General features: G+C 40.2%; 2 protein-coding genes across 5 annotated transcripts in view; both read right to left on the bottom strand.

The window, feature by feature from the left end:
• The window catches only part of LOC137176750 (plakophilin-4-like), a 51,793-nt gene extending 47,290 nt beyond the window's left edge, over positions 1–4,503 (bottom strand). For 2 of the 4 annotated variants that reach the window (XM_067582650.1, XM_067582652.1), the window contains exons 1-2: positions 3,973–4,503; positions 2,885–3,085 (exon numbers count right to left, since the gene is read on the bottom strand). In XM_067582650.1, coding sequence (XP_067438751.1) covers positions 2,885–3,025 — 141 coding nt within the window. In that variant the 5' untranslated portion in view covers positions 3,026–3,085; positions 3,973–4,503. Of the gene's footprint in view, positions 1–2,884; positions 3,836–3,972 lie in introns of those variants that run through there. The other 2 variants (XM_067582653.1, XM_067582651.1) reach the window with 2 other exon arrangements.
• A 1,201-nt stretch (positions 4,504–5,704) lies between these two features.
• c24h7orf57 (chromosome 24 C7orf57 homolog) lies at positions 5,705–14,688 on the bottom strand. Its single transcript, XM_067583440.1, has 8 exons — positions 14,547–14,688; positions 13,588–13,653; positions 13,083–13,256; positions 11,438–11,522; positions 10,888–11,017; positions 9,908–9,972; positions 9,653–9,753; positions 5,705–8,322 (listed from the first exon to the last, which is right to left on the bottom strand). Exons 2-8 carry the CDS (start codon positions 13,643–13,645, stop codon positions 8,264–8,266), a joined length of 672 nt encoding a protein of 223 aa, XP_067439541.1. The 5' UTR covers positions 13,646–13,653; positions 14,547–14,688; the 3' UTR covers positions 5,705–8,263.
• Between the last annotated feature and the right edge of the window lie 153 nt (positions 14,689–14,841).

Raw genomic sequence — 14,841 nt, 5'->3', positions numbered from 1 at the left:
CATTATCCTCAGTGAGGCCACTCGGTTTACACAGCGGGGGGGACCAACGCATAGTTGTCTGGGAAACAAGTTGAACTTGAACGTCATCCAACAAATATGTGCAAGAACACCGGTGGACATTCCTGGTAGATTACTGGAAGGATAAGGTGGTCGATTTTCTATATTTTTCTTACTGTCTTATTGTCAACAAATCTCATGTGCGGAGCCAAAACAACAAATTTATTAGTCTTTGAAGCTGTTTCTGAACAAACTAATATGCCCATACTCTTTGTGGTGAAGGAACATGTCACCCAGTGCAGCTGTGTGACTCACTGATGTGTTTTTAATCATTTCTGGACAACAATAGAGGTCTACGGCACAGAGGAATAAGATATATCAGGCTTTGAATACACACACAATACTTGTCAGTAGATAAATTCATTGTTGATTTGGCTCTGCACATGACATTTGTTGACAATAAGAAAAATATAGAAAGACCATATATAGATCATATCCTTTAACGTGAACGAGGCAATTCCACTGTTTACCTTGATCGCTGAGATGAAGGATAACAGTGCTTGTGCAACTATAAAGTGCTTTGCCATATTTTGGCATCTAATAAGCCACATCATGGATCCATTACTCAAACCACTCACTGGTACCTGGAGCAACACAGACTCCTGGGTTTTTAAAACACGGGACTGTTTTGTGGTCTAAAAAACATGACAAGACGTTTTATGAAGCAATGATAACGTCATGCTACTTCTGAGGTCAAAGGGTCGCCTGTCAGGAAAACATAAACACGATCATTTCAAGCAACTAAACGACAAACTTCCCCATTTTACTGACAAGGAGAGTCTCACATCTATGCGGTTCTAGTGCATTTTTGGACATTTGAAGTAAAATGCTTTATTAGAAGAAAATTGACTGAGTGAAAACATTCTGATCAAACATAGATTCCTATTTTAAAACCAGAATCAAAGTATATTTGTAAAGTTACAAGCAAGAGTCAACAATGATCGCTCAAACATAGTGAAATTAAACGGTGCAACTGGCGATTTTTTTTCGTTAACGATTTATTTTCTCGATTACTTGATTAATCTTTTAGGCCATAAAATGCTGCCACAATCTTCACAATGTTAACGCATTCAAAAGTGCTGTTTTATGCCCAAACATATTCAGTTTATGTTCATATATGACAAACAAAAGCATCAAATAGTCACAATTGACAGTGAAATTTGGGCATTTTTGCTGGAAAAATGACTGAAACTCGATTATTAAAACAGTTACAGACCAGTTTGACAACTGACAAAGCTTCCAAATGGTTTAAAACACATTTGATAGGAAGATTAATTCCTGTCTCTTACTGAATGCAACATCCAATTCCCATCGCAACTTTAAATGTTTCATCATAAAAGCATCACAAACAACTACTGTAGAAATAAAACAAATATATCCAACACATGCAACTCCCGCACAACAAATCTGAGGATAAATGATTCAGCAGATATGGATTCTCTTGTGGGAAATGAACGTGTTTCCAAGAAGAGCTTTTGAGGCACTCAGCGTGAGCGAGGGTTGATGAAGCTTCTCCTGCTGTGTTCAACGAAAAACCAAAGCAACATCAAGGACGCCGCTAGCAACCTCTTCCTTAACTTCACATCAGTTGAGATTTAAGAGCAATCTGCAGTTCCAAAGAAACTGCAGATTAAAAGTTAGAGCGAGATTCTCTTTTCTTGGACATCATAAGCCTTTAAATAGCAGTGTGCCGAATTCAGAGTCACACAGCCGGGGACTAAGTTGAGAACATGGCCACTGTCCAGGCGTAATTAAGAGCAGGGGAACAGATAGACTCCCATGATGACGGGATTGAAAGAAGCATAAAAATAACAGCAGGGGAAGAGAGACAGACGGAGACACTAAAGGCTGCGTTCACACTGCAGCTACAAGTGCCTCGCTGTGATTTTTCTGATGTTTCCAAATCAGTGTCGATAGCAAGAAACTCAAACAGATGCAAACATCTCTGACTGTCAGCTCATATCAACATCATCCGGCGCTCAAATCAGAATCCGTTTTTTTTTTTTTCCCAAGACTTTAATTGGATTTTAGAGACAACTGTCAAAACTGTAGCACATTAGCTGTGCAGCGACTGGCGAAGATGACGAGAAGATAAAAAAAAAATTTAAAAAAATGGAAAAGAAAGTGAAATAAAGCAGTTGAACATGCTGGAGTTCAGTCACAACCAGAAGACAGAAGCTGTAACTGAAAAGTGTGAAAAATAAGAAAAGGGAAACTGCCAGATCATATAACAGCTTGTTCACGCTGAACAAATATAATCTGCTGGAATCCTTGTTGCTTCTGTTTTAAACCTTTTGCAAACCTGCATGTCTATAATCTCTAAAGTAAATGATATCAGTATGTTTTATTTGATCAAATACACCAAAGGTCAGCGGATAAATCTTAAATAAAACATATCTCAGCAAATATGGTGCTCATTTATATATTTTTACTTTACTTTTCCAGGTGACTCATAGAAATTATTGATGAGAGTTTTAATAGAACTTTGGGTGCAAATTAGGGGGCTCAGCTTGGAGACCCATTATATTTCAGTCTCATCTGGAGATAATCCCTCATTATCAGAGACTTCATTTATCCCACGAGAGGTCCAACTTCTACAATTACATGTCTGAGTGCAGGAAGAGTCCCAGACAATCCTAGTGCAGTGTGAATGCTGTAGGTTACATCCTGGAGTAGATAAGATCATTCATCAAAGGAAGATAAAATATGAGCTCCAGAAAAAAAAAAAAAAAAAGCAGGAAGGTTTGTCAGTGTGAACGCAGCCTCAGGACTAGTAAGGTAGAGAGTGAATGAACAACAAGAAGGGTGTGACTGCAGCATCTCCTACCTGCTCTTTGACAGAAGCCAGGAGGTTATTGGTGGTGGTGGTGGTGGTGGTGCTGCCGCTGGCGTCCGGGAGGAGGCCGTGACCGCTCTGCCCCTCTCTGACGGCCATGGGCCCTTCCCCCTCTGCATCCCCCTCCTCCATCTCCTCCACCTCGCCGCTATAGTCCAGAGCCGGCTGGCTGCTGAGGCGCCCTCTCTGACCCTGCAGAAGGACTACAAGCCGGTCAGGATGTGGACAAGTGGGATACACAAAGAACAGAAATCCCTGTCATACCCCCTGGGGACCTCGTACTGTATAAAAGTGTGAGTTTACAGGGACCATATTGTATTTTACCTGCTGTAACAATCCTACAATGATTCACTTTGACCTTAAGCTGTGTGCTATTCTGTTTTTCAAACCTCTCTGATATACCTGCAGGGACACGTAGTGCATGCACAGTGCTCACTGGTGAATTTATACTGACCTTATGATATCACAATAACATTCCTACAACACCCCTATGGAGACGTACAGTGTGATTGTGGCTTTTCATGCTTCTATAGTATCAATTTCTGCTTCTAGGGATTCATAATGAAGCTCAATAATACCATTCCAGTGCGTTCCCATATGTTTTTTTTTTCATCTCCAGTGGTATTATGAGGCTATCCACACAAGGTTTAACCCTTCACTGACGCATGTAATTGCATTTTTCCCCCATAAATACAGTTGCAATAGTTTTCCCTTAAAGGTTATGCATTGTATTTGCAGGTGTGCATGCACGCTGCACAGAAGGCATTTAACAGCATGTCACGTTCATGATTTTTTTTTCATATTACAGCTTGAGCTCTCCGTGATGAGCCTTCATCATGTCACACGCAGCCCGTCTGTCAAAACGTGCACATTAATCACACAACCACCAGCCAAGGACGAGGTCACACCGACTCACCGGTCCGGAGACCAGGGAGCAAGGATGTACTGAAACCGAGACCCCCGCCCCCCCTCCCCTCCGCCATCCCCTCCCATCACTCTCTGTTTCCCTACCTGGTTCACACAAGCCGAGCCGAGCTGCCCGCCTGGCAAGCGGCTGCGGCTGTCAGAGTGCGACTCACCGGCCAGATGTTGCTGTTAGAAGCAGGCCACAGCTGGCTCGATCCGTCCTGTTACGCATCCATCCTCCTCCTGCAGGCGGCCGTGACAGCTACTACATTTTCCACGCGCCGACGCGTCAAATAAACAAAACAAACAACAAACAGTCCCGTGCACGTCCACACACTCCTCGTGCAATATTATGTGTGCTTGTATGTGTGTGTTTGATTTTTTTTTTTTTATCCGGTGTGAGGTTTCAATGCACCCATCTACCGGTGGTGTCCGCGCGGTACCCAGCCACCCACCCACCAGCCAACCAACCCGCCCAGCCACTATTACCGATCAGCGGCGTGACGTCACCATGCGGCGATGGATTATTTTTCCGATACAAGAATCGATCAGCCGCCGATGCACCGTTGCATGTGTGCTGCTGTTGCAGCTGCAGAAGCCCGTTTCAGTGAGATGCAGCTCGGCAGGTCCGTGTGAACAGCGCTGCCGGGAGGAAGGATGCAGCCTGCAGCGGCCAGTATGTGTGTGTATGTATGTGTGTGGGGGGGGGTGTATGTGTGTGGGTCTGTCATAGGATACTTTTAGGGACAAATTTCAGACCAAACACCAGTTAATTGGGGACGGTTTGTCCAATTGGGGACAAAAGTTGTGTCCCGAATTGGGAAAAGAGCTGATTTTGGGGTCATGATTAAGGTTAAGGTTAGGTTAAGTCTCCAGGAAATGAATGTAAGTCTATGTAATGTACCCAAAAGTGACGTAATACAACTTGTGTGTGTGTCTGTAGGTCTGACTGGTCGTTATGGGACTCCAAATGCATAAATTAATCGTAAAAGTTTCTGTTTAAGTGCTTCAATAAATTCTAAGAGTCAATTGTATGGAAGCCAAATGATGATAAGTTAAAGATTAAAAAAAAAAAAAGTATATACCAAGTAATTCAAAATGATAAGATACTACGTCAAAACTATGTATTGGTGTTTTAATTAGGCATATGTCTTAATTGTAGGCTACTAGTCAAAAGAAATAGTCAAATGTATGAGGTAGTAAGTCATAATTCTGACACAAAGTCACAACAATGGCTGCCAAAATGATGTCCAAATTTTTAACAAAACTATGTCAGATGTTTTAAACAGAACTGATCATACATCTTTTAAAGCTGTCCAAATGTTTCTATATCTAATAACTTTGACTTAACCCATTAAGTGCTTTTTCCCCATTAGTCTTAACTTTTTTTTTTCTGTTGGGAATGTGTTTCCACTGGAGTAGACCTCAAAAAATCTATTTTAACTGGAGACAAAAAGTTACTTGTTGGTAGGAAAACATTTTAAAAGTGTTTTGCCTTAGAAAATGTGCAGCAGTTAAGTTAAATATTTATAATTTGTAGTAAATTGGTAAGAAAATGCAAAAACACTTGAATTAGATGCCGATGGATTGAGGGAACACTACACCTGTTAGCACACATTGATTTCTGCTAAATGTCTTGGAAGCCCCTAATCTGATTTGTCAAGTCATAAAAAGCCTCCAGTTTTGAAAGAAGAAAAGGAGATTAAGTGCTCCAATTATTACATTACATGAATTCATATTTATTCGGATTATTAAATTAACTAATGTAAACCTGGTTGTTAGAGAAACCACATTACTGTGAACCGTGTCAACCTAACAAAAGCTGTTTATTTCCTGTGATATGAGAATGATACGCCTGTGTTTTGTCTTGAAACACCCCCTCACAAAAAAAACAAAAACCACAAGTACATGCACATGCCCATTTATTTAAATGATAAGAGTGTGTGCAGTCATCAAGATAAGCAGTTGTCTTACATTGAGTTGTGTCAGGCGGATTTCTCCTCAATTCTTTAACACTTAAGAGGTCTTCTGTTTAAAAGCTGCCTTCTTCAGTCTCCTCTGGTACATTTGCATTTTAAAAAATGAACAAACACCATTTGCAGATAAAAAGCAAAAGAGGTTCATACAAGTAACAAGACTTTGGAGAGCAAAGTTAAGCCTCTAAAGGTTCCCACCAACTCGCTGGGAGGAGGAGGAAGAAACTTGATGCAACACTATTTGTACCTGTAAATACTGTACCTGAATATTTAACAGTTCATAAAAATAAACCTGTTGTTCAAAGCAAACGAAGAGACGATATGTTCGCCATTCCTTGTGCTGCGTAAAAACATAATACAGAGTCACCTGAAAACAGTAAAGCATCTAGTTTGGAACAGCACTTGACACTTTTGAAATACCACAAACAGATAAGTTTTGCATTATTGTTTAAATATGTTGTTCTGCAACCGAGTGACAACCGTAAACTGGACAGTCGTGTTAGACGTGACACAACTCTTGTAAGAGTTTCTGTCGAGTGAATTCCTTTCAAATGAGAGTCTATTATTGCTGCATCATTTTGAGACGCAGGTGTTGGATTTACGAGAGGACAAAGTCAGAGCTTAAATCTTCTCTATGGTCCGTCGTTTTCATTTTAAGATCAATTTAATGTCCCTGTAGGATTTGGATTTTCCTGTCACTGTCAGGTTTATACATTTAGGGCAAAAAAAACGAGTATAACTGTTAAATGACTCAAGGACAAACTGTCCATCAAATGTCACAGAAATCCATTACATCCTGACAGTTAAATTAATAGGCCAAATACACTTAACAGTAATTTATATTGTCTGCTGTTCCTAAAAAGAAAAAAAAAAGCCACATTTTCTGTTCAGCCATGATGTACTTTTGAGTTTAAAACAAAAAGGTGTGAAAAGTGTGACATGGAGTCGTCATTTTTAGACATCCGCAAAAAACCTTTACATGAAACAGGCTCATACAAAAGCCTTTATTACTTGGTATGTTCTATATTTTTCTCAGTTTAGGTATTTTGAATACAGATGCACGATTGTTGCAGCAGTAACCGGTTCTCTCTCACCTGAACTGAATAAACTCCCGTCAGCTTTGATAAAAACATGTCATGAGATGGAGGGTTTGGCGTGACCAGGCTGTGCACTAACACTAAGTTCTCCTATTGATGTCTACAAAGTCAAAACACTGCATGAGCAGGGAAAAACTTGCTTGGTTGGCATGTTCAGAACTCACTTTCAAAAAAAAAAAAAAAAAAACGTGACTGCCTTAATCTGCACAAGGGGATTACAACTAGAGTGGACTTTTAGCTTGTCAGTCTGCAGAAGGTGGACATTTTTCTTAAATATCCCTGAATGTTTTATCTGTCGTTGCACAAGTTAAAGTGAGGGAGAATACAATAACACAACACTGAAGGGGGCTCTGACTTGCAGAATAAACCACATTTTGTTTCATCATTATCAGGCTTCTGACATATTTGGACCACCATCAAACACTTGGCACTGTTATTGATTTACTGATGAGCTTCCTAAATAATAAACAGTGATGAGGAAATACAGCTGTGATAGATCTTGAAGAGGAGATGCACCACTTGCAGCACCTCTAGTTGCAATTTTTCTTCTGATTATTGGAGTAAAAGCCTCTATACAGATGCATCTTGCACAATTAAATGCTGCTAAATGACTGTATCTTAAAGAACTCATAACTATAGAATTGTAAGGAATATTAGAGAAAAGAAACCTTTTGCAGAACAGCAACCTAAAAATCATTTTTGGCCCCTTTTTAAACCAGACAAACTGTGGCCATCAGTATGCATTTTGGCATGTGGTCACAGCTGCAGGGTGGCTGTCTCAACGAATGACCGTATCCACCTCCGCAGCTGAAACACACAAACATCTAACAGCATCCCTTCAGAGCGCAGGAGCCCTTGATCTAAACAAATCATATTTCACGTCACTGGAACCACAATTCATTAGCACAATCACGTTTAAAAACTGTCTTACTCGATCTTCATACAACCAGGGTAAGAAACTAACACCAGCCACCAGCCAGATGCAGGTAAATTGAAGCTGTGGCTGTCGAGGCTGTCTCTCGTTTTAGGTTCAAAACATTAAACTGGCAAAACGATAAAAGCCTGGGTAAAATATTAGTTTCCTGCCCTGCTCACAACTCGTCTTTCAAATCGAGAAATGACAATACAGAAATAAAAAATACAGCACCGACACATCTACTCAACAAAAAACCGCGCAAATTATTTTCTTTTACAAATTAAAGCAAATAAATAGAGGAGGACAGTACCTTTGCATAAACATGAGTACAAAACCTAACAGTCAGTGGATGTACAATAAATGTGAGTGAATCCGAGAGGGGAGGAATGGGCGTGTTCGTGGATTTGTGTGACACCATGAACCAGTGTTAGGACGACCCCCCCTTTTTTCCTTCGAGACGAGAACCTCGCGCGCGCTACTCCAGATCGTCCACGTCCTCCATCGCGATGGTGCTGGTCTGTTCTGAGGTCACACCTGGGAAATAAGACCGACATCGAACAAATGAGACTTTATCCCACCTGTCCTGCTCAATAATCTACAATTCCATAATGTATTTCCAGTGGAGAGGACTCTGCTGTCGTTGTTTTATCAATCTTTTATTGAATCAGTTCATACATTTTCTTTTATCTGTTGGTATTCTCTTACTGTCAAACAGAAAAACAGTCTGGATATAGCGGTAAATGTCTGCAACTTCACTCAGTGAGGAAAAGGTGATGAGCACAAAATCCTACTCATCTAGACATCTCGATATTTGACTTTATTTATATATTTATATTGAAACCATTGTTTTAATTTGTGTACTTCTCTTTCTTTGTGCACAACCAATAGATTGGTTGGTAACAAACTCCATTATCAAAAGACCAACCAGCGCACAGGCTGGGGGCCATCAAGAGCACACATACTCAAAGTCCAGGGCAAGAAAAGGCTTCATTTCTCGGCCACACTTGAAGGAAATGGGAGGTCTGGTCTGCCATTAAGATGCATTCTGTTTACTGGCATTAAGCAGCTGTGGCTACTGTTGTTAGCATTACTGTTACCAGCCTGTACACTCATATATAGTAAACCTTCAATTACATCTTTGTGTTTGTACATGATGGCACATCTGTCACACAGAAATCAACCCTATTAGATGGAATTCAATCAAGCCCGTAAACATTGTAGACGCAGTAGGTTTTGAATAAAAAGCAAAGCAATGGCGGATGATTTTCAAGAAAAACAAGTAGCCAAAGGCCGTTTCTCTCTCTCTCTCCCTCTCTCTCTGTGATCTAAACTTTAACAATGCAGTATATCCATTGTGTGTACTAATTGCCAAATCTGTAGCTCTCAAGGAGGATAAACCAGTGCCAGCCAGAGATGATTCATCCATTTCTGCTGCCCAGCTGATAAACCTGCTAATCCTCCAGGTACACAAAGTTTGTAGAAATGTATGTAGACAAAGATGTTTGCTTCTCTTCATAGACAAATTGGTAAAAGGTTTTACACTTATATGGTATACTTGGTTTTTCAAAAAAGTTTAGGATGCTAGTAGATGAAATAAACATAATTTTGACAACTTTGCATTTTCATGTTGTCAGTTTAGGAGTTTGCATGTTTAAACCAAATGTTTGGTTTGGTAAATATGAACCAATATGAGTATATAAACATTTTTTGTTTATTTTTCAAAGCTTGAAGAATGCTCAAAGCTTTGAGGAAGAGCTTGAAGTATGAAATATTTTGTGCAACATATGAAAAACTATCATCTTTGCAAAAAACCAAAAAAGGTTAATAGATACATTTACTATTTACTACAATGGCTGTATCGTACTTGAGGCATCGTCGTCATTGGGAGACTTCTTCTTCTCCTCCACATAGCCATGACTCAGCAGTTTGGACATGCTGACTGGGGGAGCCTTCTTATCAAAAGACCTGCAGAAGAAACAGGACAGACGGCCATTACGACGACTTCGCTCCATACTGTCAATTCGTTTAAGGCTCACATATCTTCTAATCAATTGCTGTGCATCCCATGAGTATTTGTTGTTGCTTTAATGATAATGTGGATATGACGGGATTTACTCACGTTCTCTTGTATTTGCTGGTCATGGACATGCCCTCAATCTGACAGGCAACGCCATCAGGGGACATCTGAAGGACGGAAAATTTAACCAAACTCACGTTTATTTGTGTATCTCTTAAATCACAGTTACTGTACAATCTCAATGTAACGGCCACAATATTACACAATAAAAAAACAAACAATGTGAACAGTTCTGACTTTTGCATTGTGGAATTATGGCAAGACTGATTTACTTTATAGAGAAATGTGAGATGAAATGATGGAAGAAAACTGTAGGGGAAATTAGCCATGCAGTGAAAAAGGATTGAAGAAACTGGCATGGAAATAAAAAGTACAAATAATCTTAAAAAACTCAATTCTCCTACCTAGTCTGACACAAAGCCTGTCTAAGTATTATCTCACAAATTATTTTAGATTTTGTTTTTTTCCAATATGTACACCTCATGTGAGGAATATAACTAAAAACAGCTACTTTAGAACAACGTAGAGGACTCATACATCTCAAAACAGATGGCAGAAATATTACTTTTTTGCATATTTTGATGCTGTAAGCATTCTGAAATTGCATTACATTTGCAATCATGGTATGTAACTTGTATGGTTTATAATAATACAGCTTCACAGCTCTACAAGTGATCGGTCTTGATAAAAAATACCAAGAAAAATGAAGGTAAAAGCATTATTTTTTAAACAGCATATTATCAGACACTTTGATATAGAATCTAAGAACATTTTATGAGATGTACTTCCTATAAATCTGTGTTTATCAGATCCTTTCAATGCACCACATTACTTACCTGAAAGATTTCCACAAAACAAATCACACAAAAGCACCGACAGAAAATGAAAAGCCAAATGAATTCTGACCGAAAATGCGATGATGGAGCGAACTTAGGTAAAATAAGAGAGGGCGATGATATAAAAAAAAGGAAAAGGATGGAAGACACCGACATGGCATCAGTGTTGGGGTTTGATCGATTCACCTTCTCTTTATCAGGGGAAAATCTATCAGTCTCTCTTTCCCAGGACGAACCGTTATCAGTGCCAAACGGTGCAGTCAGAGCCTGCATGCCCCGCTTCATCTCACCGTCGGGAGATGTTGCTTTGATTCCGCTGCAAGTACAAAACCACGGTGAGAGAGGATGTGAATTTACCACTTGCCACTCATCACAATCTGGGAAATTTTGGCAGTGGTCTGCACGTTTGGCTAGTGCTCTAACAAGCCTTTAGGAGACTCAAACAGCATTTTTATAAGTTCAGTTTTATCCAGAAAATCGGATTGGGCTTATAAAATACTGATTTTTCTGTTTTTAAGCTCCATTTTTGTTAAGTAATCATAGTTTTCATCCACTTAAGCTTCTCTGAAGCGATATTATAAACAAGATTTTTGCAGAATCCATCGATATAATGGAAAATAGGCTCCAGTGTGCGGTGGGAAACTGACGTCAGATTTTTGTACAGGGTCTTAACATGTGGTGACGCATCTTCATCATGTTGGATTTCTAAACTGTTTGTCTGAACAGTGGAGCTTACCTCTTTGACTCATCACCAAACCAGTTGGGTGGATTGTAGGGTTTCAGTGGTTTGTCCTCAACATCAGCATCATGACTCAACAGCCCTGCGGGGGGGGGGGGAGGACACACACAGTGTTCGAAATGAAATGCTGCCAAAGAATATGAAACATTGTATGTCACCTCTGAAAGCACACTGTGAACTTATTCACTGTGAACAGGGTATTAAGCTCCGAGGCTGAACATTACTCAAATATAAAATAAGTTATTCTCTCCTATGCTGCCATTTCCTGACACCCCACTGTTCTCCAGCATTGCTACTACAGTTGTTAAGCAGGAAAACAGCCAAAACATCTGGAATATTTATATGAAAACAAACTCAACATTGAACTTGTCGATACAGGAGACTAGGCTTGCCGCGGTGGTCGCTGTTACTGGTGTTGGGACATACACCGATTACATTACCTGCCCACCACCCATACCGTAGTTTTGGTATTCAGGCATTATCAGTTAGGCTGTAGACCAAATCAGGCAATATGGCGTTCAGCCGCAGGGTTGAGCGGAGGTGTGGGCGTGTTTATTTGTGCTCCAGAACATAAACACTGTGAAACAATCAGTCAGACGACTGACGCTACAATTACAAACTGACTGTCTGCTCCGGGAGCATCTGCAGCAGCTGCAGAGTCACAGCAAAATGTAGCAGAGTGAGACATCTGTTCTCCGTCCTGCTGCTGTAAACAAACGTAACACTAACTGTTAGCGAGCACCTGCTCTCATTTCTCCCCGGGTCCCAGTGCTTTGTTTTCAACTCTTCTGCTCAATGCCTGCACAACGGTGGTTGTCCTCTGGCTTGTCCCCGTCTGTGTGCGCCACAGACCGGCTGGCAGCAACCTGAAGTCCGCTGTCACTAACTCTTAAATAAGGGGAAGATCTAAACTAAAAATCTAATGTTAGAGATCAAAGAAATTGCTCTATGGATGAGCGTCAGTGATGAATGTCTATTTTTGTACAATGTCCGGTGTAACCGGTAACACCAGTGTTGTCACGAATTTATTAGTCGGTGGGAAAATATCCTCACCGTGGCAACCCTACAGGAGACATGAGTTTGCTCAACAAAAGATACTGTTTCCCTCTGGTACTGAATTCAGCAGTATACTTCTGTTATATTTTCCCTCAATGGATAAAAAAGACATTTGTGGAAAATGATTTTCTCTTTCATGTTGTGGCTACTTGTTCAAGATTTGCATTTCAAAGAGTTGAGCCACATGTGTCAACATCAAACAAATGAACTGAGATGGTTTTTATCTCCAAAATGTGATAACTTCCACTGTTTCAATTTCATTATACAGTTAGGATGCAGTCTAAAGGGCAGGTCAGTCAGATTTCATTATTTAAATATGCAAAAGTAGAGACAACCTTGTTGTAGAAAAGGAAGAAATTACATAGAAACTAATAAATATTCATTCGTTGGAAAATATGTGACCTGATATTAATAGCAGAATCAAAAGAAACTGGTATTCAGGTATTTATTGTGGTCAATTTAAAATATCTAATACAATAATGACTTTCACACAATCTTTTAATGAATGTGTCGTAAGCATTTCAGTGCACTCTGTGCACTAAATGAAAGGCCTAAAACACATGTTTACAGTTGAAAGAAACCTCACCTTTATGTCCACCCCCCTTAGCGAGCTTGACGTAGTCTGAGTCTGACTCAAATATCCCAACCCGTCGTCCACTGATCCTCTCCACTGGAGTGACTTGGTCGGCGGTCTGGGACAGACCTGGGATCTGGGAGGTCGGTCCAGTCACGCCGCTGGATGCAGCTCCAGGCTTTATGCCTGCAATGAACTGAGAATTAAATCTGCTTGCTTTGCTATGTGGCTCCATTTTCAAGCAAACTAATGCTTCCTTGACACAAGCAAGGGCCACAGTGCACTGCATGTTCAGTGAACTAAGCTAGAAACTCTTATTTTAAGCCCTTCTTTTTGGTTTGGCTTGTGGCTGGAATGTATTTAAATGTATTACGAGTGATGGAGCCAGATAAATGCTGTGGACTTTTTTGGAAACGCATGCAAACACTTTATGAAATGTAATTTATTTGTGGTACTTTTGCCTTTCGACAGGCAGCATGAAGCTGTCAGGTCCTGATACAGTAACAGTCAGTCTTACCTCCAGGCTTGGTCCTTCGATGGTTGGGTACAGCAGCAGTCATTTCAGCTGAAGACATCACTAAATCTGATGACCAAAGAGAATAATTAATAGCCTCTTGGCAGACATACAAGACATATCACCTGACTCAAGGCCTCCTTTCTTAACCAGCAGTAGCATCTTTACATTTCATGCATCCTAATCTCAAAAGGTGCACTTGTAGCAAATGAAATTTCAGAAAATGGCAGTTTTTTTCCAGCCATCATCATCTTCACTGCACAGGACTGTGCAGTAAAACCGTGTGTACAAATGAAGATTAAAGTGAAATAATTTGCTGTTTAGTCGACAGTTTTACTGCCGAAATTACCATAAACAGAAGAACTATTGTACAAGATAGTGAAACATGTTAAACAAGTGGTGTATCGTTAACTAAAAGCAACGTAATCTTAAATCGGTCATTTTTCTTATTAAGTTTGGCATTGTGTTGCTCGAGGAGACAATAGCGACCCCTGTCTGCGCTGCTTCTTACCTCCAAACAAGCCGGCCTACATTTTGATACTATTAAAAAAACAATTAGGTAAAAATAACACGATTCTTGCATGTGTAAAGACCCAAATAATGTGTGAAAGAAAATTACTAGAGTTAACTAACAGTTGCCACCTTTAAAAGGCAGAATAACGTTTGCTAACGGTTGCAGACGTTTCATTAAAAGTCAAGACTTTGGTTTGACTACACACACACTGTCTTGTCTATAAATACACAAGCAACACAATCGAGAAACAAGCTTCTTTTTCTAGTGTTTTCCACAGCATAGTTTTACTTAGCAATGTAGCTAACAAAGCCTTGCTAATTTAGTTAGCCGCCTAGCTAGTTGCCGCAGTAGCTTTCCGACGCTAATCTCACTTTGCGCCAACATAATGCTCCTTTCTTATGTGCTAAACTAATGATACTACCCGCAGGAAATCAGACATTTGCCTTACATTATGTGTTATTTCTCTTTTGCTGTAATGATTGAATGGGTAGCTGCAATTAGATGCCGTTAGCCTCTTCTTGTTCTGCAGGCAGGGATGTACCGGGACGCACACACTTCCTGTGGCACCTGCTGCCGACTTCCTGTACGCTAGTCAAAGATCGTCTATGTTCGACACCGGCTGACGTCAGCATTCCAATGATAGAAGATCTTGAAATAGGGTCAGAGTGAGAGCTCTTACTATTGTTCCCACTGTCAGTAATAACGAAGACGATCTTTGTCCCCGTTCAGAACCCAAGCGCTGT

The sequence above is a fragment of the Thunnus thynnus genome, chromosome 24, assembly GCF_963924715.1.
Source record: "Thunnus thynnus chromosome 24, fThuThy2.1, whole genome shotgun sequence".
Lineage (NCBI taxonomy): Eukaryota > Metazoa > Chordata > Actinopteri > Scombriformes > Scombridae > Thunnus > Thunnus thynnus.
The sequence above is the reverse complement of the archived record's forward strand: the minus strand, read 5'-3'. Positions and strand labels throughout refer to the sequence as shown.

What these genes read in the sequence shown, in the direction of transcription:
- c24h7orf57 (XM_067583440.1), bottom strand. Translation starts at nt 13,645, where the DNA reads ATGTCTTCAGCTGAAATGACTGCTGCTGTACCCAACCATCGAAGGACC. An exon ending in TTTGGTGATGAGTCAAAGAG is followed by an intron (nt 11,018 to 11,437) that starts GTAAGCTCCACT and finishes TTGTACTTGCAG; the next exon opens with CGGAATCAAAGCAACATCTC. An exon ending in TTTCCCCTGATAAAGAGAAG is followed by an intron (nt 9,973 to 10,887) that starts GTGAATCGATCA and finishes TCCGTCCTTCAG; the next exon opens with ATGTCCCCTGATGGCGTTGC.